The sequence below is a fragment of the Bombyx mandarina genome, chromosome 17 (assembly GCF_030267445.1).
Source record: "Bombyx mandarina strain Sakado chromosome 17, ASM3026744v2".
In the NCBI taxonomy this organism is placed as follows: domain Eukaryota; kingdom Metazoa; phylum Arthropoda; class Insecta; order Lepidoptera; family Bombycidae; genus Bombyx; species Bombyx mandarina.
The window spans coordinates 5190537-5218061 of NC_143223.1; the positions used below are offsets into that span (position 1 = coordinate 5190537).

Here is a 27525-nt window from a genome sequence, read left to right on the forward strand (position 1 = left end):
ATCTATGTAGACTAAATTCAATTTTTTTTTTTTTTAATTTATTGAAAGCATTGGCAACACGGCCATCAGCTTAAACTAATTTTACAAAAAAATAGTACATGAACTAGAACTTACAATAAAAACACAAATAAAAGAAACAAACCAAACCAAGAAACAATTACAAATCATTGAAAACAACAAATTAATGACAAAATGAATTGCAAGAACTTACTATAAAAAAAAATAAAAAATTACAAGTTTTCTTTCAACAAACAACAAAAAAAGAACATGAGTCGTTATAAAAAATAATTAAACTTGCACATAAGCAGGAGACCTATGATACATTCATGAATTATACATTCATAGTCGTTCTATAGTGTGAAGTACAAAATTATACACTATTGAGAATAGTTGTGGAAGCTTTAAAATACCTTGAATGGAATTAGGAATAGATTTTAAGCCTGTGTCTTTACATAATGCATTAAACAATAATCTCTGTTGATTGAATTCAGGACAATTAAAAAAAATATGATCTAGATCACACATGCCAGAGTTACAATAAGTACATGCAGTTGATTCACTTAACTTTAATCTAAAAAGATGCGCAGGAAAATGGCCGTGGCCTATACGTAATCTACAAATAATCGATATAAAGGCTCTTCCCGGGAAGAATCTAAAACTATCAAACCAAGATTTAGTACTAGGTACTGGGACTATTTCAGCTAACCATTTACCTTTCGTTTCTCTGGACTTAGACAAGTAATTATACCAACGTTTCATCATATTTTGTTTAATTGAATAAACTAAATCTGAGTACGGAACTTTAAAATCGGAAATATTTATATCTTTTGTAGATTTGGCTAATTTATCAACAAATTCATTACCCACAATACCACAGTGACCTGGCACCCAGCAAAATTCAATAAATATATTTCTGAAATACAAAGAACTCAAACAACTTCTTAACTTATAAATTAAATAATTTACAGATGCACTAATACATTTATTTTTAAGAGCTTGCAAGGCGCTCATTGAATCAGATAGAATTAGAATTTTGTCCCCTGCAGAGTAATTTACTCGAATGTGCTCTAAAGCATATATAATACCTAGTACTTCAGCCGAAAAAACAGAGAAAAAATTGCTACATTTATAAACTGATCCTATGTTCATGGACGAATCAAAAAATGCAAAACTAGTTCTATCTTTAGTTTTAGAGCCATCTGTATACACTTTAACAAAATCAGTCCTATCTTCAAGGAACTCCAGAAAATCATTTTTAGATTTAAACTTGATTAGATCAACAGCCACATCTCTCAACATGTCATGAAAGTTATATTCGAAACAAGGCAATAGAGTAGACCAAAATACCACATCCTGAAATTCAAAATTCAAGTACGTTAAGGCACTGGATATGGATGAAGAATTAGGAAGCGGAATTAAATTATAATTTGGAATATTTGCATACTTCAAATACCTGTAAGTTACTTGATTATCACGGCTAATAAGCTTAAGGCAATAATTATCTAATATAAAACTTCTTCGTATGAATAAAGGAACAATACCAGCCTCAACTTCCAAGGAATTAATTGGAGACGACATCATAGCACCAGTAATTATTCGTAATGCTCTATTTTGCACAATATCTAATTTCTTAAGAATAGAAAAATTTGCGTCCGAAAAGAACATACAGCCATAATCGAAATGGCTTCGGATTGTTGCAATGTAAATCGTTTTTAAAACTTTGGGATCAGCTCCCCATTTTATTCCAGTTAGCGATTTTAATATATTCAAACCTAATTCAGCTCTTTTACAAATAACATCAATATGAGTTTTCCACGAAAGATCAAAATCTAGAGAAAGACCAACATATTTTACGAAAGATTGAGCAGGAATAATATCATAATTGTATAAAACTTTAGGGTAATGCAATCCATTTTGGGAAAATAAAATTGCAGAACTTTTGGAAATATTGACCTCAAGTTTTAGGGAATTTGTAAGTAAATCGTAAATATTACGCAAACAACTATTCATAACCGATTCACCACTTTTAATATCATTACAGTTTACATAGAGAACAAGATCGTCAGCAAAGAATAAATGTTTAACAGAATTTGGAATTTTCTTTATGAAACATACTAAACTAAGTATGAATATGAGAGGTGATAAAACGCAACCTTGAGGAGTACCTTTTGTAGAAATTTTAGGACCAAATAAACTAGATTTAATTTTCAAAAACATAGAGCGCTTGTTCAGGAAATTGTACAGCCAGAACAGAACATGTCCTGGAAAGCCTAAAGAATGTAGACTTTCAATAAGGTAGGAATGATCTATATTATCAAAAGCCCCTTTAATATCCAAAAATACCGCTAATGTAAATTGATTATTATGGAAGTTATTTTTAATATCGCCAATCAAACAGCTTAAGTTATCTATTGTACTTTTACCTTTACGAAATCCGTATTGAGTACTTGGTATTAAGTTGTTATTTTCAGTAAACCACTCTAACCTGTTTTTTAACATAGTTTCGAAAATTTTCGAAAAACAAGAAGTTAAAGAAATGGGTCTGTGAGAATTGATACAGTTGGGATCCTTGTAAAGCTTTAAAATCGGTACTACATGTTGAGTTTTCCAAATCGGAGGAATACAGTTGTTTTGCCAAAGATCATTAAATATTTGACATAAAATTTCCTTGGCATACTGGGGAAGATTTTTGATTACTTTATAAGGGATGAAATCAGGACCAGGGGAGGTTTCCTTTTTATTTTCTAACGCAGTCGCAAATTCGCCCATAGAGAATGGGTCTACCAGCCATTGAGCCTCCGGTTTTCCGTGGCTGTTAAAAAAATCTTGTAACTTAGATTCGGAAATTTCATTCTCAGAACCAGCTATCGAATCCAAAAACAAAGATGCATTAGCGGAATTTTGAAAAAAACTTGAAGACGTAGAAATATTATTGAGTTTAGCGTGCTTAAATCTACGAATGTGATCCCAAATAATTTTACTCGAAGTCATTCGATTGAATGATGAACAAAGATTCATCCAGCTTGAACGTTTTATTTCATATAAAGTTCTTTTCTTCAAAGCGTCCAGCTTTTTAAAAATAATATAGTTTTCCATATTTGGATAATGCTTGTACGATAATAAAGCAACTTTGGCTTGTAAAACTACGCGGTCACAATCAGCATTCCACCAAGGAACAGCTTTGGAATAAATCCGTTTTTTGTGCGAGTAACACTTTTTGTCAAAAGTCATTAATATGTCATGTAAAATACTCAAAAACTTATTATAATTTTCAAGAGAGTTATCAGCGAAGCTAAAACTTGAAAACTCACTTTCACATAACTTATTAAATTTTGACCAGTCAATCTTATTAAAATTTATGTTAGCTAAGGAGGTATTATCTAGTGTATCAACTTGATTTATTGAAAAGGTGGTCGGGCCAAAGGAAGAAATAAAAGCATCGTTAAAGACTTCAATAAATAGAGGGAAATGATTACTACTGAGCAAATCATCAAGGACAGAAACTGTGCAACTAGAGCTAAGAGCAGGGGATGCGAATACTAGATCCAATACATTACCTTGTTGACCAAATGGAGCAAAGGTCGTGATTGTGTCATCATTTAAACAAACCAACTCAGAACTTTCCACATAATCATGAAGGGCTTTACCTCTTCTATCATTGACTCTTGAACTCCAGGAAGCATGATGTGCATTGAAGTCACCAATTATTAAATAATTATTTGAAACAAATTTAGAACATGAATCTTTCAATAAATTAATAGTGAACTTACCATTTGGTGGTGGAGGAATGTAAACACATAGAATGTCAAAAGAAAAATTATTAATGTAAACTGTAATTAAAATATTTTGAAAATGATATTGAGAAATTGTGTCTATTATTTTAAATTTATACTTAGAGCGTAATGCAATAGCAACCCCACCATGTGGTTGGTTGGAATCTCTTCTTATAACATTAAATCCAGGTAATTTGATGATTTTATGTGAAGTTAACCAGGTTTCATTGAATAAAATCATATCAACACACTTGTCCAGTTTACTGAGGAAATCTTTAAGTTGATCTAATTTAGGAAATAAACTTCTAGAGTTCCAATGAATGATATTAAACTGACCAACAGAATTATGCATATAAGATTGAGTAGAACTATCCATAATTTATGATGTAAAATTTGTTACTAGCATTTCTTTAATTAATTGAGTAGATATAGGTCCAGAAGGGGATTTAGAATCCTTTTTCTTTAACAATTCTATTAAAGTTTTTGTAATGGTTCTGATGACAATTTCTGAATTGATAATGTCTGAAATTAAAGCCCTACCTTGAGGGGTCTTCGCAGATATAGGTATGTCAGAAGAGGTCACGGGGTTCTTAATAACAGGAGTCTTTAGTATGGCTGCATATGATGTTTGCTTGCCGATGATCTTATTTTTTACTTCAGCAACCTTGGCTGCCTTTACTGAGCAAGAGTAAGAAACTGCAGAATGTGACCCACTGCAGTTGGAGCACTTGAAGATGTTGGGAGTGCTGCACTCCTTATAAAAATGATTGCCTGAACAAATAGAGCAAACTTGAGTGGCTTTACAGGCACCACTTCCATGTCCGAATTTGTAGCATTTGAAGCACTGTAACACAGGTCTAATATAATCCGAAACAGGCATCCAAATATGCTCGTATGTGACGTGATCAGGATGGCTAGACGCCAAAAATGTAACCAGCACAGTTTGCAGTGGCTTGTCACTTCCATTCTCTTGTTTTTTGAAAAATCTTTTTACTCCGAGTATTGTGCATGAAGCTTTTAAATTTACTAAAAGAGATTCTTCGTTCAATTCCACAGGAGCTCGAATAATTCCTTGACTCTCAATGCTATCGTAAGGTATTTTTGCTGTCCAATTGTTTAACTCCATAAAACTTACATTTAATAAAAAAGCGTTGGCATCCCGAGCACAGCCAAAGTAAATTTTAGCAAAAAAGTTCCCAGCAGCTTTGACATACTGGACCCCTTGAATATTTTTTAATGCTTTATTTATTTTTAACAGGTCCATTGGGACTCTGTTATTTGGTTGTGAGATGCTTGATTGAAGAAGCACTGGGTATTCTTTTTTTGTAAGGTCTTCGTAAAGAGCATGGTGGTCTTTAAAAAGACCGCGCTTATTTTTAATGAAAGTCATTTTTATTTTGCGGCTTTCGTCGTATTCAGATGACTTCATTCTTCTTTTTCCCATTATTATGGGAGCGGACACAGGGGCGGAGCTGAAGCCCTCACCCCCGTCGTCATCGTCCATTATTACGGAACACACTTATGAAATATAATTTTAAACTCAAACACAGTGAAAAATTAGGAAACAATGTCGTAAAAAAGGGCTAAAACCAAATAAATTAAAATTAACTTGAAAAAAGCGCCTATTTAGTTTGACGTTCCCGCCCTTTTTTTTTCGACTAAATTCAACATTCACGCCACAGATTATACTAAAAGACGAAACTGCTTCAAAGAGAACGTACTTTAATTTTGTTTAAAAAATTTAAATAGGTATACTTACCTACATATTGTCTAATATTAATCAGTAATTACATATTGTAAAGCAGAAATGTCTACTATCACAATCTATGCCGCAAGTACTGATTTCCGTCAAGATTAGGAAATGTTATTGTATTGGTCTCTCTAATATCTACAGAACTGAATTTATCTCCATCTCAAATAAAAGCTTTTGAAATTTATTCAAAGAAAATAGATTATTTTGTTTTCGATGGACAAAGCGATATTTTAGTGACATCAGTTTATTTAATTTTCTCTAGATATCACAGAAATTTTAAGTTTTTTGTCGTTTTGATAGTGTTATCATTTTATCACTTGCCAATGAAAACATACCAATGGAACTCAACATGGTGTTGTGTTCTTCGTTATACAAACAATAGAGACTTTCAATGTGTGTGTAGCTTTAGCTTGCTCGTTCGTTTGGTTGGTTGACAATCGCGATGTAATGTATTCTACATCATCGCATGCTGAGTTAAATTTTCAACAAAACCTTTTAGTTTTAATTAATTTTCACGATTTGTTTCTAAATGTTTTCTTACGTCGTGACCTATTTTCGAAATATTAATTTCTAAATATGTGTAATTTGCCGCCGAAGTACCATTCAGTGTGTCGCCTTTGTTTATCATTTTGTGGCGATAATTGCAGTGATGTTAAGCTTCCAATTTTTGATCGTGATAAGGATAAATCACGACTATGGGAAATGATAACGACAGATTTGTCAATGATGGTAATGATTTTTCATAATTCGCAAATTTAATAGTCGGGAAGTCGAAGTTTTCCCGTGTGAAAGTTAATCGTAAGCATACGAGATTGTGGATGCTGATAAGCGCCATTAACTTTCTCGCGGGTGTTGGGTATTTTCGCATTGTGATATCATATTACAGCCCACGCGTTGACTGCTCGACAGTATGACTAATGGCATTCGTGGAAATGATATGCGATTAAGTGAGGGTCGCGGTGTGTATCAGTTTATGAACATCGCTGATAACAAAGGAGCGCGGTGATCACCTTAGCGGCGCTGGTCTACACGCCCCGCTTCTCCTGGCCAAGGAACCGCTAACCGCCTGCTCCCCCCTTGCATTCACAAATAAATGTTATGCTTTATACATTCTGTCTCAAGCGAAGACTTCTATTTTAAGAATTCAATATTTTCTAAATATAGATTGATATTTTAAGGGAATCAAACTGTAGGGGGACGTTTTTATAATTTTAGCATCATAACTCCCAGAAAATACAGTTGTTTCAAATAATGTTATCAGATTGCCAATGACTCATCATCTATGATTATGTTTGCAAAAGGTCACTGGCCACATCATCTGTTCTAATGACTATAATATTTTAAAATATGCAGTCACAATTTTTTTGAAAAAAAAATTTTTTAGGTTTCTCCAGAAGACATGCTGCCACAAGTGGTGTGTGGAAGCTGTGCACAGAAACTTGATGAATTTCATACATTTAGAGAACTCTCACATAAATCTGAAAGGTTACTGGAGCAGTTCTTACAATACGCCTTTTCATTATCTGGTCCAAAAGAGGTAAGTGGAATAATAATAATTTTCATCTTTGTTAATCTTTAACATTTAATACACGTAATATAATATGTTTTACACTCTAAATTTTCTTATAAAACAACTTAATAAAATAATAATAATACCACAACTCGTCATGCAAACGAGCTGTCTGAGTTAATATTAATATAGTGAATTGGTTGACTTTGGAACCTTGTCTTATATACTTTCTTGATTGCATTAACAAGAAGTCCCAAGATCATGCCAAACGCAGCTACCATTGCAACGGCAAGGATTGTCCATAGAACATGTTTTGGCCTCAAATCGGATAAACTAAAAGTCTTCCTAGGTGAAAATGTCTTGTCTAACATTGGACAAAAGTTGATAGTAATATTTGTAATGTATTCTCCACTCAATCTCATAGGAGCAGCACAACTAAAATAAAATAAAAACACAAGATTGTAAGCATTATACAAGTTTTTAAAGAAAAATAAAAAAATATATTTTGCACTATCTAGACAAGGGATTCCCAAAGTTATCCATATCAGTTTCCCAGGGGTCGACATAATCAAGAACTGATATTTTGGGTTGACAAGGTCTAAAAATTGACCCTTGCCAATTAATGCAAGTTCTGATTAGAAACTTTCAAGATACTGTATAATTTATTTTACATTTACCAAATTATTATAAAATGACTAATATTTTAGTAGGAAGTATCATTGTTGTATTTTGATCTTTATTTATTGAATTTTACATCTATTTATTTTGTGAAATTTTGGGGATAAAATTCTTGGAAGTATATGCAGTTAATCATCGCAAAGTTTTAGAATTCCTAACTGTTTTGTATCCATAGAATAAAACTATAGTTACGATTTTAAAAGTAATTTGACTATGGTGATCTGAATTATAGTTCATTTGGAATAGAGGTCTCTTACCCAAAATAGCTTGGAAATCCCGAATCTAGACTAACTGAAATTGTATAGAAATATATATATTTTCTAATTCTAAAATCAACAAATGGACTGTCTGGTGTTGGCAGTTGTCAGATATCAGTTTTGTTTTATAGACATGATAGCTAGACTACCTCACAGTGCATTTGATGCTAAGACGTTACTAAAGCCCATTGTCATCATAATGTTAATAGCGATAATCAGTTTAGTAGCAGTAATAGATAGGATAGTGGTACTCATTGATGCAAACTGTGACATGTGAAGTGCCCCACACATAGCTCTCAAGGTAATTGTTACAGCAGAGAGTGAAAAGGTAATAGTTAATAACAGTAGCTCGATGGGGTCACATATTTCCCATATCTCATGATTGATAGTAGCATACGTCGCCAGCACCACATTTCAAATGCGTCGATTCTCTGCCTATCTGCAGCTTTTAGTGTCCACGTCTCTGCACTGTATCAGATCAATGGAGAAGACAAGGGTGCCGACCAGATGTATTTTAGTCCGTTGGGTAATATTACAGTCTCTCCAAATTTTGCTCAGTTGGGTCATTGCAGATTTCGCCATTCCAATCCGTTTCCGTATTTCAAGTTCGATACTTCCTTTGTTGATAATCAGTGAAACATTATAAAGTAATCTAAGATAATAGACTAATATAATAAGATTGTTGGAACTGAGACATGAATTTAATTAAGCTTCTACCCATAATGAGTATATTGGTCTCAATAAAGTACACTCACACAGCTCATCTTACTGTAGTAACGGCAATTACTCGTACATAAAAATTTTAATAAAAAAGAAATCACTGGAGTCTTTACCCAACATGAATGCCTCTTAGACATGATTATTACTCAAAGTTTTAAAAATAAAATTAAATCATCTAATGAACTTACTAAGGGACTTCATCAGACTTGAACTTCTCACCAGCACCCTGTTTATTAACAATGTTGACAAGATCACAATTACACAGCCAGCTATTACCAGTCATCCCGAGAACATCCAGTTTGCTCCATGGCATAAGATCAGGAGACAACTCACTTAAATTATTGTCATCTAGATACACCTGGAATTGTTTTAATCACATTTTAGATACACAATCATATTTTATCTATACTATTTTTGGTAACTACCGCTATTGAAGAGCACAACATAGAAATTTTAAAACATAAATATGAAAGGACAATAAATTATTAGGGCACTTTTAATTGACATTTTTGACACCAGTATTTTCGGTCTTATTTTTAGGTGCTTGGAAAGCAACAGAGTAACCTCAAAAAGTCTTTAGCATTAATATGAGCACAAATAGAATAACAGAAAGTTTGTATTTCTCAGAATCACATGGTTATTCGCCCGGGATATTCCGGTTATGTACTGTCAATACTCTGACGACCACCCGTCTAGGTTTGTTCTAAGCTTCTTAGCTTGTGCTGAGCTACCTTACTCCTGGCTCTTTTTCTGACCTATTCGCTGGGAGCCTAAGAGCCTATTCCAGCTAGCCCGGGCGGGTAGATGAGCTCACGGGCTCAACCTGAGAGAATTTGGTAACACTAGCCCTAGAAAGAGCAATGCTTTGAAGGATCTATCATCGGATCGGAATCGGGCCCACTGAGAAGATTTGGCGAGAAACTCAGTGGACTGTGTTTATGGGTTAGTTCGCTCGTCAAATTCTTCGGGGATTTTCTTCCGACCATAAAAAGTGTATTTAATTTTTCTGTTTTTCAATAGAATTATTTTAAACATTGAACATAAGCCAAATACAAGGAGGCTGATTATATTTTATCGAAAATAATATAGGAAACTCGGATGTGGTTTGCTTTGATTATGAGCTGATTTTCATCGTCGTGCATGTTGTATGTAGATATAATATATTATTAATTTTTAAGAAGTCTTCAAATACCAAATACGGAGTTTTCTTATGCACATTTTATGTTACGTATATTTATCCTATTTGTTGTAAGTCTTTCTTATAAATTAAAAAAAGTAATGATACATGCCTTTGGAACTTTTTTTAAGCCGTCGTGACCTAAAGGATAAGACGTTCGGTGCATTCGTATGTAGCGAAAGGAATGTTCGAATCCTGCTGGCAAGTACCAATTTTTCTAATGAAATACGTACTTAACCAATGTTTACAATTGACTTCCACGGTGAAGGAATAACATCGTGTAGTAAAAATCAAACCCGCAAAATTATAATTTGCGTAATTACTGGTGGTAGGACATCTTGTGAGTCCGCACGGGTAGGTACCACCGCCTTACCTATTTCTGCCATGAATCATTAATGCGTTTCGTTTTGAAGGGTGGGGCAGCCGTTGTAACTATACTGGGACCTTATATCTCAAGGTAGGTGGCGCATTTACGTTGTAAATGTCTATGGGCTCCAGTAACCACTTAACACCAGGTGGGCTGTGAGCTCGTCCACACATCTAAGCAATAAAAAAAATTAAAATAACAAAAACATTAAATAACTGAAATAGAATGTTCATATGGTATAATAAAATTTAATTTCATGCTCATTTTGCACAATTTACGATTTCCGACGTTCCGAATACCTTAGTTTTTGTGGTCAATTAAGGTGCTATTCGTTGTCATTTGAAATGTGAATATTATTATATCGTTTTAATAGTATAAGTTGAAGTATAAGATTACAATAGTGAATGCCTTCAAAAACAAGATCTATAATTTATCATCGACATTGGAAATGTGCAGTGAAATCATGCTATCATCTTCCTATTAAAACTAATAAAGAAAATTTTGCAATCATTGACTGATTATTATCAAAACACTTGCTAAAATGATGAATCAGCTGACCTCGTTCACTGAATGTCGTGTAAGCACGCAATCTGGGCCAAATTAAACCGCTTAAATTTATAAAGTATATGATGTGATGATAAAAATGTAACATGGATGTATGATCAGATATTTGTAAACAGAACACTTCGTAAATCGTGCTTCTGTAGGATTAGAATAGAATGGCAGTTACAAAATAACCCGAATATCGACATGATGCATATATAATTATTATTATTTTCGTATAAAAACGTAGGTTTTCATCGTGTCAGATCATCCTTCGTTTTTTATGTCGGATTACCTTTATGAAACAATTAAGCTGCGATAAGAGATCAGTAAGGATTTTTCCGTTTCCCTTTAACAACGTTGTCTAAACTCACCTCCTTCAAGGTCCACTTATCTTTTAGTCCCCTAAAAGCATTGTGACTGATATATCGCAAGTTGCGATTGTGACATAAATGCAGGACCTTCAAGCTTTTCAAAGGTGTGAATGTGCCCCGTTTTACTTCGTCCAAATAATCGTTTTCGCCTACTTCTAATTCTATCACATTTGACAATCCTGTAATGGAAGCATTTGCAATTTTATAAATATTGTATTGAAATAATATAATTAAAAAAATATAATATAAATAAGATCATTCATTCTTTATTATGCTTCTAGCACTACCGAAGTTTAAGGGCAATGATGACTATTTATAAAGTGGGCTTTATATTCGTCTGCCATTGTTCAATATCTTTAATTTTTTTTATATACATTCCTAATCAGATCCAAGTAAAAGGCCATATTATTATCTGGATGATGGTTTATTTACGTTCTGTTGTTTAATGAAAAACAAAGTTATCGTGGTTCAATTTTGCCAATGTGCTTGTCAATATAAATACAGTGTATTAACGAGTTGTGCTTGCTTACCTACGAAACTGTCGTCATTCAGTTCCACAACGGGATTATTGTTGAACGTGAGGTATTTGAGGGTGCTCCCTACGAGGCTCAAACTCTCAGGTACGGTTACAAAATGATTATCCGATAAATCGATCTGTTGTAATTTTACCAATCCTCTAAAAGCGTCCAATGGTATACTGTCGATATCGGTTTTGGACAAGTCGAGAACCTAATATAGAAATAGAAATTCATACTGTAGTTGTCTATAGACGGAAAATAGTTTCTGGGTCGATGTAAAAACGGTTGTTTGTCTCTGAGGATCCAACTAGGTCAAATATCTTACATATTTTACATTCTGTCACTAACTTAATATTTCCTATTTCCTGTTATTTTTTGTTGTTCAAAATTTTTTGTTATAAAAATTCTTACCTCTAGATTCGTGGCGCTAGAAATGGCGAGTATTGAAACGTGGTCAAGTATTTCAATAGGGTTATTGTTTAAGTACAATCTCGTTAAGTTTGGCGTATATTTAAATAAATATCTGTCCAATGAGTGTATCTCATTATAACCAAGATTGAGTGTCTCCAAAGCAATCTCACGGTAGATCCCATCTTCGTAAGGTCCTTGGAATATCTCACTCCTAAGAACTTGTCCTGAAATGATCGTTTTAGGGATCGTTTAGAGACAAATCTTGTATTTCTATGGTTTCAGTACAGAATTTTTATTCAGTGCTCTATTACCACCAGAAGTTTTACTGCGAAGTAATACTTTTTAAAAATTATCATGTAATCATCAAAGCATTATATGTATTTACTTTTGTGTGTTTTATACGATCTACTTCTGTTTCTCTATTACATTTTGTACTTCTGCGTACGAAGGCGTATAGACACCGAAATGTGATGTAAGGCTTATTTCAATTAAATTTATGAATGTTCATATCAGTACGCATGCAATAACTTGTACGCATGTAACTATACTTGAGACCTTAGAACTTGTCTTTTTTTTATTGCTTAGATGGGTGGACGAGCTCACAGCCCACCTGGTGTTAAGTGGTTACTGAAGCCCATAGACATCTACAACGTCCGCCACCCACCTTGAGATATAAGTTCTAAGATCTCAGTATAGTTACAACGGCTACCCCACCCTTCAAACCGAAACGCATTACTGCTTCACGGCAGAAATAGGCAGAGCGGTGGTGTACCTACCCGCGCGGACTCACAAGAGGTCCTACCACCAGTAAAGTCTCAAGGTGGTTGGCGCATTAACGTCATATATGTCTATGGGCTCCAGTAACCACTTAACACAACTGTGGGATGTGAGCTCGTCCACCCATCTAAGCAATAAAGAAAAATCTTTAAGTATATTTGAATGAAATATTCAAATTCGATTGATGATAAAAAATCTTTAGCTTAGTAAAACTTCGTACTTTACCTTAATATTTTTAAAGAAAAATTTTGATAGTCTCTTCTACATCTTTTACCATTACAATATTTTAATGATAGAAATCTATAAATTATACTTATTTTAACAAAAGTAGCGTATCGTAGTTATTATCGCTTATGGTATGTGTGTCAGTTATAATGATAGAGAGTAATAAAAATTTTAGGCCTTTGGTTTGAGAATGTCACGAAAGCAATCCGTGAGCTCCATGCATTATTTATAACGTATCAAAATAATCTTCTAGAAAATATGTACACATATGTTAGAACGAAATAGTTTTAACATTTATTTTCATCATAGAGAATGTATAGTAATAAAGTCGAAAATAAAACAGGAGTTTTATAGATAAACTATGGAAATCACAGACAATAATTGTTAATGTTGTTTATTCAAAATGTGATTTGTTTTGTGAAAAAAAAAACGTGAAATTAAAAGATTTTATTCATCGTACAGCATCAAGTTTAAAATAGAACGAATTCTTGACTTTTATTTATACGTATTTTAAAACAAATCAAATTTAAATTTCATTCAGTGTTATTAAACAGTGTTGTTACATGCTTTGATTCAAATCTCACCGGTACATTATTAAAAAAAAAAAAAATTGCCGGTGTACAAACATACGAAACCATATTAGAGTAGTTTGAAATAAGTGAAAGCTAATTCCGTCTCTGTGTTATTTGCGATCTTTGTAATTATGTAATTATATGTAATTCTACAGTTTCCTTATACGGATCTTCAAGTCTACTACGGCTGTGGACATTTAATCTTAGAAAATTTCATGTTAATCAGACTCGTCGTCCGTCTTCTTCTTTGTACTAATGGGATATTGTATGTAGTGCCGCCATCGCATACAACTTTTGTGAATTTTTTGTTGTTTTTTTTTCTTTCCCTACCTGTTTGCTAGTAGCCTAAAGGGCTATTGTAGCTACGCCCGGACGGAGAGAATTTGGTAGCAGTGAGCTCACGGGCTCGACCTGGTCGATCTGGACCATGTCGAGCCAGTGAATTCAACTTTTAGATTTTTAGACCTTTAGACTACCAGCGAACAGGTAGGAAAAAAAGCAAGATTCTCTAAGCACGTCGAGGGGTTAAAGACTATTTATTTTAAGCGACATTTCGTTTAATACGCGACATTTATTTTTGTAATCTATACTGGTGGTAGGACCTCTTGTGAGTCCGCACGGGTAGGTACCACCGCCCTGCCTATTTCTGCCGTGGGGCAGCCGTTGTAGGTACTATAAAACTGAGACTTAGAAGTTAGAACTCGTGTCTCAAGATGAGTGGCAGCATTTACGTTGTTGATGTCTATGGGCTTTGGCGGTCACATAAGACCAGTTGAAGCGTGAGCTCGTCCACCCATCTTACCAATAAATAAAAAATGAACAAACTCGCTTGAGTGGTATGTAGAACAATCACTATTAAATGTAAAGCTTTGTATATATGGACCAATACAGCAAACATTCTTACCTGAAATTTTATTATTGCTGAGATCCAAATAGACCAATCGCGGGATGTTCCTGAAAGCGTCATCTTCGATTTCAATAACTCGATTTGATTTGAAACTGATCGCGATCCTGTTCCCCGGTATCGGACTCAGTTGCGTTATATTTGTAATGCTGTTGTTGAAAAACGTCACTAGGACGTGACCATCTGAAAGTTATTTATTTATTATGTCGCACCAACAAAGTGATCATCAATACAAAACATTGACAAATTGACAAAAGTTCATGGCAGATGTCACCTCAATTATAGGAGAAATCGACAGTGCATTAACATCAAAAATAAAAAAAATATACAGCTAAGATTTGAATACATTTCATTCATTGCTTAAGATTAATTTAATTGGGAGATGATCCGCGACAGATTTTTCCTGTAAGTAGTGAGACAATCAGAAAAAACATCTATTTCACTTACAATAAGTTCAGCGCAATCGGACAACTCCGAAGGAACATTGACGGAGACCGCGCTACCGTGGACATTATTGTAGTCCCAAAGGAAAAAATTATTATTAAAAAACTAAGATGAATGAATTACGTTTTAATTAACACGTTGATTGCCGTGTAGGTCACCGGTGCCCTACGCGGCTCAAAGTAATTATGTCGATTTCTCTCTTCAAATTTTTTTTATTTTTTGTTTTTTTTTTATTGCTTAGATGTGTGGGCGAACTCACAGCCCACCTGGTGTTAAGTGGTTACTGAAGCCCATAGACATCTACAACGTAAATGCGCCACACACCTTGAAATATAGTTCTAAGGTCTCAGTATAGTCACAACGGCTGCCCCAATACAAATGCGGACTCACAAGAGGTCCTACCACCAGTAAGTAGTAGGCCTTTAACTAAGGCGCCGGAATATCTAGTAGACTCTGGGAAAGACGAATCCGAAGAAATTAAGAATTAATTTATTTCTAAGAGACATAAAAGACTAAAACATACATTGAAGCCAAGGAAGGTGAAGTTGGGGTATCCAGACGCTTAGTAACAGAAATCGATATAATTACTTCAGTGCGCCGCGTAGGGCACCGGTGACCTACATGACAGTCAAAGGGTTAAGCGTTCGATGGTTTTGTTTTGTTTTTTTTTTAAATTATGTAAGTGAAACGATGTCGCAGTCCAACTGGTATAAAGTGGTTTCTGGAGCCCATTGATACGGCATGCGCGGCAGCGCGTATGCCGCCACCCACCTTGAGACATGAGGTCAGATTCTCGTATTGTTTTATTGATTGTATTGATCAACGGTTTTCCCACCCTTCAAACTGGAGCGCGTAACTTCTTCATGACAGAATTAAGTACGACGTTGTTACCACTTACATTAAAACTCTCTAAAATTTAAACGTAAACATGCAAAATTACATGTTTTTCCTGTTTTGATTACACTATCATAGTAATCAATCGCGAAGACGTGTTCGTTTTGTTTCTACTTAGAAAAATTGCTAATCGTCATAGAATTACTTACTGATTACGAGTGAATCGGGCGTCTTACATATTAGGCCATAAACGTCTCAATTAATCATATTCATATTATAGACGTCATAACATGTCCAAAAAAATTATCTAGTAACTCTCGTAACAAAAACATGCGATGTTATTCTAAAAATGAGTAGAAAACCTTGCACCGTAGTAACTACAACGTATACAAACAAAAAAAATCTGAAGCGTTACCTTTGCTTATGTTGTTTATTTGTTCCGGCCAATTAGGTATCTTAACGATGTCTCGTCGTGAGCAGTTCAGCGTAAGGTTACTTGTATCTTCTACGGATATATCGCAAGGGGCACTAGGCGCGTCAGCCCCAGCTCGGATTGATGATACAAGGACGATTGTTATCGTTAACACCTGTAACAAATAAACACCGCGACTTATATAATACCCGTGACGGACAACAAACTCACTGTTACGCACTATACTTACAGCCGGAAAATACATTTTCCTCGACAATAGCCAACACACTGCAAGAACAACTTTAGATCTCGGTACATTTTATCTTATCAGGTGAAAAGCAAGTGATATCACTGGTGACATGCTCTAAGCGAGCACCTCATTGGCCGCTGTTTTTATTTATATATTATCTTTGAGTACAGTACGATGATGTTTGTTCAAACGAGTATCTATTGTTTAAGGAAATACTCAGCATAACTGCAGCCAAATTAGAAGAAATAATCAAACCACTGAACGATAATGATTACGAACACGCGACGAAACATAAATATGCCGAAATCGGCTCGCCGGATTCTACCGAGGAGATGAAGAATCTAGAGAGTCGGCAGGCGGCCGTTACACTCCTGCAAATAAAAAATTATGATCCATCTAAATACGTTGTCAAAACCGAGGAGGAGCCTCGTATAACTTTTAACAGTGTGCCAAGTTTACCGCCATCGGAGCGAGCAAGCGAGGTGATGCACTGCAACGCTGTCATCGATATTATAAATAAGGCTGTCGAGGTCGCGCAGCGGGAAAACGAAGAATCTCAAAAATTTCAAACGGATTATACGGGCGTAATCGACAGAACGCATGCGACGAACGTCACTGACGTCACGTACGCCAGGGAATACACGGACGATCACTACAACGCGTACGTCCCTAATCAAAACGCAACGAGCCCTTGCAGCCTCGACGATCGGGAGAACAGAGAGATAGACTTATCACATTACAGCTCCGGTAAGAACGAGATCGCAGAGAAAACAGAACAAACCGATCGCGACCAGTCACGTTCGTATTTTCCAAAAACAATGACCCACAATAAGGTGACGAGTTTCGTGGATGAATACAAACAACACATTTACGATCAATCTGTCAACAAAATGAAGTTAACCAAGGACACGGCTTCCGTTTACGAGGAATGCAGCCAGAGCAGCAGCGGTTCAGACCCTGACAGATTACAGATGGACATATCTCAAATGTCGCAGGTTAGTATATCATTCGTTTACTGAACAAAAATGATGCTCTTATTGTTCTTGTAACAATGAATCGTCTGTAAATGTTTCAGGACGACCCTGAAGAGACACAGTCGGCGCGCTCGACGCAGTCCTCCCCCCAACCCCCGCACGACGGCGAACAAGACAAAGAATCACTCTGGCAAGCGTTACACAGACAAAACGGTAAAATAATCATATTAATTGTTTCTACAAGTATCGACGAACACGGCACGACGAGACGAAATCTTTTAACTATTCATTGCCTGGTCACTTTACAAAAGTAAACTTATAAATTAACTTCAATACTCTTGTTTATGAACTGTTTTGTCGTCATCGCTACGTAATCTAAGCACTTTTTTTCATGTTTCCTCTATGTTCAATATATACTGAAATAGTCTATAAATATGGCCATTCCTCAATAGAAATGCGATATAATCAAGGAACTAAATATGAAAACATTAATTTAACCGAATTGATTACATTTTAAATTTTTAACAACTTTGTTGATATAAATGTTAATAATTATTCAAAAGTTAAATTTTGTCAGCATAACGTATTTGTGATTTGATGATGTTAGTGTTGCATAAAACCAGTTTAAAAGCACTTTCTAAATGCACGGAAATTGTCTGCATTTTGCAAAGTCACTTTTCGTCGTGACTAAGTTTTTTTTTTGTTTTTTTTTTAAACGTATCGTTACTGATTTCGTGTTACATTTTCGCACCAAAAATGTTTTTTTGTCTGTTCAGGTCGCAGCGGAGAAGCAACGCAGCTGTTGAGACGATTGATCAACAGCAAACATCTCGGTATGACGGTGTCCCCGCTGCGGGCGTCCACGTCGCCCACGCCCTCTGCCGTGCAGCCGCCGGTCAACGGATCTGTTTCGCCGGTACGATCAGTGCTTTCAAACACGTTTACAATTTTATGTTTATCTATGACTAGCTCAAGCGTCACCTAACGTGAATGCTTACGCTGATCTTGAGACGCGGCCAATTAACCCTTTTTGATGCTGAATTTACTTCCGCATATTTTGTAGAAATCGCTAAAGGACTTTTGAAGAAAAGTACTTTATAAAAAGTTTAACTTAAAAAAATAATCAAAAATTCACAGCAAAACAATTTTAAATGGTCATTTGTCATTCGTCGCCCAAAACACGTCATTTCGGATCCTCCCAATCCAATAACGGTGCTTTTAGGTACCACAAGCACCGATCACCGTCCTCGTCGAACCCGTCGCTTGCGACGAAGGGCTCGACGAGTTAATTAACCCACATTCATAGCCCGCTGAATTTCTCACCGCATCTTCTCAGTGGGTCGCGTTTCCGATCCGATGGTAAATTCTGCGAAGCACTGTTCTTGCTAGGGCTAATGTTAGCAACGTCCTCAGGTTAGAGCCACGTGAGCTCACCTACCGGTTCGGTTATGCTGGCATAGCCCTCTAAGGCTATCAGCTTAGGTAGGAAAGAAAAAAGGTCCATCCCGAGACATACAAGCTCGTAGGGCCAGTTAATCCTTTTAGTGCTGAGCTTATTTTCGCATATTTTGCACAAATTTTGCTAAATAAATTTCAACTTAAAAAAAATACAAAATATAATGCTAATTCACAGCAAAACAATTTTAAATGAACACGTCAGTACAGGTCGATACCTAACATCTGTAATCAAACTGCTCAAATAGTCCGTATTCCGACGCTCCGCACTTTATACGCATCAATAGAGACTCAAATTTTCGACGGTTAGCGCTCAAAAGTTCAAGATTACCGTCGACTTCTTTTAACTCTATTACCTACACTAGTAGCTGTACTTTCCCACTGTTCGCTTAAATGGGTACACACAATGCGAATTCCAACACCCGCCCACAGATATTCAGAAGTCTCAATTTTATTGTATATCAATTATCCAAACTTTAAAACCGAAGCGTATGACCGCTTCGTAGTAGGTATGTGCAGGACAGCGGGAGCAATCGGTCAAGCCAATCAATTTGATTTGCTACTAATCATCATAATGCTATTCATGCCTGATCGTGGAAGTCGTTCGTGTGTGAAGAAGTATTACGATACCTATTACCTCAGAAACAGACAAGAACATCGTCGCTAATTCTGTTTTTTCTTCTCTATATCCACCTTATCCCACTAGGTGGGGTCATTCTCTTCTATCAGCCGTCATCTCAACAGTCACTCCTCTCTCTCTCATATCGTCATTCACACACTCCATCCATGTCTTCTTCTGTCGACCTTTTCCCCTCTACCTTGCACTGCCATTTCCATACATGTCTTAGTCACATGCAAGTTTTCTCTACGCATCACATGGCCATACCACGCTAACCGTCCGCTCTTTAATATGTCAATCACCGGAGCTACTTTCACACTTCCTTTATATATATTTTTCTTATAATTCATTATTTACAAACTTATGTATACTAAAAATCATTTCATTAAGATAAATATTACTATTAGTAATTAATTTACAATGAAATTGAGGTTTAATATCCACGAAAATAATTATATGGCGATTACTTAATATCCGAATATGACTATTAGCTCATTAGGTAGCCTTTCTGTAATGAATGAAATGTAATGATCTCGCATTATTTAAATTACTCTTAGTAAACTATGATTTAATGGACTTCTTTTGTTCATTATAGGAAAAAAGATAGAAATTAAAATAATTTTATATTTGGCCAGCTTATTGATTAACAGCGAGGTACATTAATAAATTACTATTTACGTAGAAAGAAATTTACAGAAAATACTGTCTAAAGATATATTTTAGTCGAATGGGAAGAATACGTCTTGAGTTCCTCTTAATAACTACATTTTTAAAAAAAATGTTTCGCTGTAAGCCCTTAACATAATACTTTTTCAAAATTCACGATTCTTCATTGTAATATGTAGTTGAATGAATACGGAAGTGATATTTCGAGTGATATTTCGAGTGAAATTTTACGTAGTATTTATTGCCGTTAATTTCGTAATACCGAAATATTTACACATAGTAATCGTGATAATTTAGTAAGTCTGACTGACCTGCATTCGGCACACCTGTACAAATGAAGAGACCGCAATTAAAATATGTTATATTATAACAATATGCCTTCAAATTTCTTTAGGCTCGTAACGATTCGCGAAAAAGAGCATTGTCACCCTTATTAACAATAACATTAAATAGTCAACCCCGGTCAAATTATGTGGATTACCTATCACCGCGCTGTGCATTTTTGTTGCATTTTAAGGGTAGTTCACACTACAAACTGTAATCTAAAATTTCCAAGCAATATCTATCGGATATAAATTTATAAATTCCATGAAATTTCCTCAGATTAATCGCGAGAGAATCTTCCTCACCACCGCCACCTTTCGATCGCATATCGTCAGTTTTGTGCAAAAAGCGTTTCATTATGATATTTTTGTATAAGATGAATAATACTTTATCAATTTTGTGATCGTTACATTCGCTTAACTGTATCGGATAAAAGCTATGAGCTATCAAATAAAAAGTTCGACCAATAAATTCTCTTGTAAGCACACTATCATATTGAAAAGTTGTTTACACCATCAAGAAACCTGTTTCCGTTTACGACCGTGGAAAATATGACAATTATTGGTTATTCATAAAACTATGTTATTAAAATGTTTTTGATGACTCATAGCGTCAGTAGTAATTTTGTTCTTTTATTATTCTACTTTGATGGTGGATAGATAGGTTTTGGTATTAACATGTAAATAACTTTTATGAGTAATTCTTGCGATTGACCGATTCTTAGAATCGAACGATGATTTAATTCTAGATATCTTTTGTTTTTTTCATTCAACACTAGTCATTAACTTTAAGGTCTATCTATCTAAGGATCTTTTTGAAATAGATTTTTTTTATAACTTAGTTGGGTAGACGATCTCACGACCCACCTGGTGTTAAGTGGTTACCGTAGCTCATAGACATCTAGAACGTAAATGCCGCCGCCCACCTTGAGATATAAGTTATAAGATCTCAGTATAGTTACAACGGCTGTCCCACCCTTCAAATCGAAACGCATTACTGCTTCACGGCAGAAATAAGCAGAGTGGTGGTACCTACCCGTGCGGACTCACAATAGGTCCTGCCACCAGTAATTACGCAAATTATAATTTTGCGGGTTTCATTTTTACTACACGATGTTATTCCTTCACCGTGCAAGTCAATCGTGAACATTTGTTAAGTACGTAATTCATTAGAAAAATTGGTACCCGCCTGTGGGATTCGAACGCCGGTGCATCGCTAGATACGAATGCACCCGACGTCTACACGCTTACATCTATGAATCGTACACTGAAAATTACATCACGTTACACATATACAGAGATGGAGTGCGAATGATTTACATGTAAAAACAGATTTTACGATATCGCACGCGTCGCGGTGATCTAGTATGCTAGTGAGTAATGTAAATACTAACGCGGGCGTACCGGTCCATCTGTTGACGCGCGAAGACTCGTAACTCGTGATCCCCCGACAGTTGTACTATACACACGACCGGTGTTGCAGCCACCAGCGCACTGAGCCACACGTGCAGCCCTCGTTTATAGGACAGCGAAACGAAATAAATTAGGCTCGTTTATAGTCTCACTCGAACGTCGTTATGTTAATCTCGGAGGTAAACAAAGTTTTCCTTGAGGCTTGCCCGCGCGATGTTTGCTTAATGTGCGCGCGAGGAAACTTTTTACTCGACGCTATTACTGCTAAGTTATTTTGATTGTTCACGATATCGTTTATTGATTTGGTTTTGAACTTAACAATAATAGGGCATTATTAATTAAAAAAAATATTGCTTAGATGGGTGGACGAGTTCACAGCCCACCTGGTGTTAAGTGGTTACTGGAGCCTATAGACATCTACAATGTAAATGCGCCACCCACCTTGAGATATAGGTTCTAAGGTCTCAGTATAGTTACAACGGCTGCCCCACCCTTCAAACCGAAACGCATTATTACTGCTTCACGGCAGAAATAGGCGGCGCGGTGGTACCTACCCGTGCGAACTCACAAGAGGTCCTACCACCAATGAAGAAATGTGACAGTTCACAGCCATAAATGGCGGGTCGGTTATGGAATCTTTCGTTATATTGTTGAATGTTAGCAATTCGTATAATAATTCCGGATTTATAATTTTTTGCGTGTCTTCAATAAGGCTCGTAAAATGCCCTAATATTAACGCGATGAACAGATATATGTTATCGCGTGTTTATTTTTAATATCAATCTCAATTAGGTTAATCACTGTGCGCGCTATGTGCCTTGTACAAACAGTATATAGTACAGTATACAGTACAAACACACCTGTTCGTCGTCTGTTCAAAGATAAGATAACAAATGATCAAGTCAATAATGCACTTGTAATTCAATAGTTGAAACTCTGCTAAAATTAAATTGTATTTTTGTAATCTAATATGTACTATTAGTGGTATCGGGTTGGATTTGCATTGGCTGGTAGCACTGTACATACCGCGCATTTCTGTTTGAAGTGTCTGCCAGTCATCGTTCCAACTTTTTTTTTTCTACCTATGCTGATAGCTTTGAGAGGCTATTTCAGCTTCGCCCTAACGTGTAGGTGAGCTCGCGGGGCTCAAACCGGAGTGTTGCTAACCTGGCCGTAGCAAGAGCAGTGCTTCGCAGAATCTACCACCGGATCGGAAACGCGACCCACTGAGAATATCGGCAAGAAATTCAGTGGGCCGTGTCTGTGGGTTAATTAGCTCGTCGACACCTTCGTCGCAACCGACGGGTTGGACGAGGACGGTGACCGGTGCTTATAGTACCTACCTAAAAGCACCGTTAATGGATCGGGAGGATCCGTAATTATTTGTTTTGGGCGACGTCGACAATTTACCATTCGGTCTACAGGATCGGGTATGGAATTCCAACGGAATTACACCGACGCGCTGTGGGCATGTATGATATCGATGCAATTGAAAACCATATTTTTCTTTTTTTGAATACTCACAACCATAATCATTTTGTTTGTATTCTTAACTTTTTTTTTTATTGCTAGATGAGTGGATCAGCTCACAGCCCACCTGGTGTTAAGTGGTTACTGGAGCCCATAGACATTTACGACGTAAATGCGCCACCCACCTTGAGGTATAAGTTCTAAGGTCTCAAGTATAGTTACAACGGCTGCCCCACCCTTCAAACCGAAACGCATTAATGCTTCACGGCAGAAATAGGCAGGGTGGTGGTACCCACCCGCGCGGACTCACAAGAGGTCCTACCACCAGTAAAAACTAACGTCAATATTGTTTTTTCTTTTTTCAAAATATGAATGTCGTATTGTCTTTGTTAAATTCAACTAGAACGGGGAATGGCCAGCGTCAGGCCGTGGCTCAAACGTGGCGGGAACAGCGCGAAGGAAACAAAGTTTTCCCGCGCGTGCTCAACCAGTGACGCAAGACCCCTCAACCAACAACTCTACTTGGCAACAGGCTGCTTCAGATAATGTAAGGACATCTAATAATCTATTCACACCAATTAGATTAATACGGATATATCGGTAGTGAAGTATTGCTCTGCTAGGAGGACAGCGAGTAATAGTTTCCTTAAAGAAAACTTCACTGAAATATTTAAAATGAGTTTGTCGTACTCCAAAATATTTTAAAAATGTAGTATGAGGTGATTGATATTTACTGTGTGTAAAACAAAACGTATCTATTATAACCCAATTTGATAAAAAGAGGACAGATAGTGCAGAATATCCTGCGGTTAGAAAGAAAGAAATAAATCATTTATTCGCCAAGCATAGTGAAAATGAGTTATTACATAAGTTAAAAGCAGCGTGGTTGATCTTAAAATGCGATTCATAGAAGGTAGAGGGATATTTCTATGATGCATATGTCCTTTTGCTGTGCAGCAAGAGGGGTCGGACGTGGGGAGCGGGGTTGGGGGCGGTAACCGCGGCTCCGCTCGCGTGGAGTTGTCGTGCAGCAACTGCGGCACACACACGACCACGATCTGGCGACGGGACACGCGCGGCGAGATGGTGTGCAACGCGTGCGGGCTGTACTACAAGCTGCACGGCGTGCCGCGGCCCACCGCCATGCGGCGCGACACCATACACACGCGCCGCCGCCGTCCGCGACACGACTCCAAACATAGCAGGAACAGTACGTGCCACACAATACAAGACTTAATATATCGAGGATTCGAGAGGCTATTTGGTTTAAGCGACATTTTTTTAACTTTAAAGGACAGTCATTCAAAGTTTAAATTTTGGAAAAAATATCATTAAAAAAAAACTTTAAAGAGAAACTAAAAAGAAGTTCAATTAAAAAACATCGAACTGTTGTTGCTAATTAATACTAAATAAAACTCACTTTGAATTACAAAGATAAAAATTGCGTAGTAAGTGAAATGTCGTTAAAACTTTTCAGTCCTCGATATGACCAAGTTTTTTTTTATTGCTTAGATGGGTGGACGAGCTCACAGCCCACCTGGTGTTAAGTGGTTACTGGAGCCCATAGACGTCCACAACGTAAATGCGCCACCCACCTTGAGATACAAGTTCTAAGGTCTCAAGTATAGTTACAACGGCTGCCCCACCCTTCAAACCGAAACGCCGTACTGCTTCACGGCAGAAATAGTAGCAGGGTGGTGGTACCTACCCGCGCGGACTCACAAGAGGTTCTACCACCAGTAAAGTATTGATATTATTTTATATGATTTTTATAGATTGTTATGTTAATCTAATAAATAAATATGTAATGTTTTGTTATTCAGAGTCTCGCCGCAGCGGTAGTGCGATGACGAACCCCGAGGTATCGGAGGGGGGTGCGGCGGGCGCGGAGGGCACGGAGGAGGCGGTGCTGGCCGCGCTGCGCCGACAGCTACAGCCGCACTTGCTGGCCGCGCTGCACGCGCACACCACGCGCCCCCACCGACATCAGGTACCGCGACCCTCCCCCCAACCCCCCTACCCCCTGACGCCGCATTATACCGCACGTTTTCTGCACTACACTGAAGATCTCACTTAGAGATCACTTAAGATAAGAAAAATGGCTACCCTCAGATACAGCCCACTGAGTTTCTCGCCGGATCTTCTCAGTGGGTCGCGTTTCCGATCCGGTGGTAGATTCTGCGAAGCACTGCTCTTGCTAGGGTTCGTGTTAGCAACGTCGTCAGGTTTGAGCCCCGTGAGCTCACCTACTAGTTAAGGTTACGCTGAAATAGCCTCTCAAGGCTCTCAGCTTAGGTAAGGAAAAAAAATGCTTTTCTGACTTCTAAACCGAAATCGCGTCAGAGTAGAAATAATGTAGACAATAACTGCTGCGAACTCACAGCGTGCCGTACTAGGACCGAATGAATGAATGAAACGATCCAAACGTTATATTTAAGTACATACTTATATTCCAATTTGTTGCAACAATCGAATAAAATAACTTGAGTGTTTCATTAGTTTGATTAGCGATGGCGCTCACTTTATATACCTACATAAAACCGTTCGCGGATCCTTCATAGGTACTTCAAAAACGATCTAATGCACACGTCACTTGTAAGGAATGCACTCGCCCTTTATTTGTTATTTTATTTAACTTTAATAAATTATTATTTATTATGGCATTTCACAAATGTATGAAGTTGGTATCGGCCCATAGACATCACTGCACGCCGCTCGTCAATATCATAATGTTCGAAAGGTATTTAAAGCGTGTCCCACATGAGTTGATTGAATTTGAAAACTGTGTTTTTTCGTATATGCGAACGAAAATGTGCCTTATTGCAACATGACGTGCGGTGTAATTCCGCTTGAACTCAGCCAGTTTACCCCTGGGCAAATTTGTTTCGTTCTATAATTAAATGTATAGTAATAATACCGTGTATCATCCAGCTTAACTCTATCCGTGTTCTGTATCGTCTAATTAATAACCCTCCTGCCTTCTCTCTCCATTCTTGTCTCGCGCCAGGATTGAGTGCAGTAAGTTTCATAATACACACTAATTGCATGCGAATTTCGTGTTTTGTCTCCACTTAGATTTCAGTTTCGTAGTCTTCCATTCGATTGTATTCAGTTGTTTTAATTCAAAAATAGAGATTTCGAATTTTGTGTGTTACGTTATATATTTTTTTTGTTTTTTTTTTTATTCAGGTTGGCACGAATGCTCAGGAATACGACGAGGCGCCGTTGAACTTAGTCGCGAGTCACGTGCCCGCCGCTGAGGAGACGCACTGACCGCCCCCACTGTGATACAAGGAAACGTACACAAAAAAATAATACTAAGCTACAAATATCCTAAAATTGAACCCAAAAGCTATTGCATTTCGATCGAAAATGCCTTGAGTAGACATTAAAGTGAACGTTCTCGTGCGAATGTTTTTTAAAAATTGATACGAAACCGTTATTATTGATGTTGTCGTTTAAGACCTTTTATTAGAACAGTTTTTTATAAAACAGTCTCGCGACGAAACGTTCGTAGCCGCATTTCCATAGAATCAATTAGTGATAGACAGGCCAGTGTTTAAAATAGACATAATCGACGAAGCTTCGATGCCTTCAGTGGGAGCTGGTAGTTCTTGCCATGCACACGGATACGTCGGCCCGTCCCTTCTGGGCCGCCCTGTGATATGCGACCGACGGCAGCTGCAGTGTTCACTCGCGTGATGTTCGTATTAGACAAGTACCTAAGCTTGTCCTATATTTTTCGTACCTATATCTTATTAGTCTTTAGCTAGTTATTAGCTTAGGATTATAAAAATTCGAAAAGCAATAATGAAAGTGTTGTGTACAATTTATTATGTCGTTTAATTAGTACTACGTTTTGTAGTGTAGAATTTATTAACAAACTTTTTAATGATAGCTTACGGTAATTCAATTGAGATTGGAGCAAAAAAAAAGTTTTTTTTTTTTTTAAATTAAGTTTTGCCTCGGAACCGTACGACGTGGAATACGATTGAATCGGAATGCGCATAAATTCATTTGCCAGTTCTGTCGTACATAAAAATCTCGTAGGTGTAAACCTTGCCTTATAATGCTCTCTTGGTGTAGATATATTCACGGTTACCTAC

At 36.7% G+C, this 27525-nt stretch overlaps 4 protein-coding genes across 6 annotated transcripts; 1 reads left to right on the forward strand and 3 right to left on the reverse strand.

The window, feature by feature from the left end:
* Positions 1–27: 27 nt before the first annotated feature.
* On the reverse strand, positions 28–1937 carry LOC149501111 (uncharacterized). The gene has a single exon (XM_089734098.1). The coding sequence runs from the start codon at positions 1663–1665 to the stop codon at positions 340–342; it is 1326 nt and encodes a 441-aa protein (XP_089590224.1). The 5' UTR covers positions 1666–1937; the 3' UTR covers positions 28–339.
* A 2215-nt stretch (positions 1938–4152) lies between these two features.
* On the reverse strand, positions 4153–5422 carry LOC149501112 (uncharacterized). Its single transcript, XM_089734453.1, has one exon. It carries the CDS (start codon positions 5275–5277, stop codon positions 4153–4155), a length of 1125 nt encoding a protein of 374 aa, XP_089590579.1. The 5' UTR covers positions 5278–5422.
* Positions 5423–5899: 477 nt separating this feature from the next.
* GATAd (GATA zinc finger-domain containing protein GATAd) lies at positions 5900–27252 on the forward strand. Of its 2 annotated transcripts, XM_028187935.2 has the most exons (10): positions 5900–6255; positions 6911–7063; positions 16709–17494; positions 17575–17686; positions 18250–18389; positions 23823–23966; positions 24377–24629; positions 25243–25409; positions 26427–26437; positions 26609–26749. In XM_028187935.2, the coding sequence occupies exons 1-9, from the start codon at positions 6103–6105 to the stop codon at positions 26430–26432; spliced, it is 1914 nt and encodes a 637-aa protein (XP_028043736.2). In that variant the 5' UTR covers positions 5900–6102; the 3' UTR covers positions 26433–26437; positions 26609–26749. The 2 variants fall into 2 exon arrangements, with proteins under 2 accessions (XP_028043736.2, XP_028043735.2); XM_028187934.2 differs by lacking the exon at positions 26427–26437 and having other exon boundaries at positions 26609–27252.
* LOC114253174 (tsukushi) lies at positions 7091–22074 on the reverse strand. Of its 2 annotated transcripts, none has more exons than XM_028187937.2 (8): positions 21931–22074; positions 16253–16424; positions 14560–14742; positions 12082–12305; positions 11683–11881; positions 11153–11331; positions 8880–9049; positions 7091–7471 (listed from the first exon to the last, which is right to left on the reverse strand). In XM_028187937.2, the coding sequence occupies exons 1-8, from the start codon at positions 21946–21948 to the stop codon at positions 7192–7194; spliced, it is 1425 nt and encodes a 474-aa protein (XP_028043738.2). In that variant the 5' UTR covers positions 21949–22074; the 3' UTR covers positions 7091–7191. The 2 variants fall into 2 exon arrangements, with proteins under 2 accessions (XP_028043738.2, XP_028043739.2); XM_028187938.2 differs by lacking the exon at positions 21931–22074 and adding an exon at positions 16500–16711.
* Positions 27253–27525: the final 273 nt, after the last annotated feature.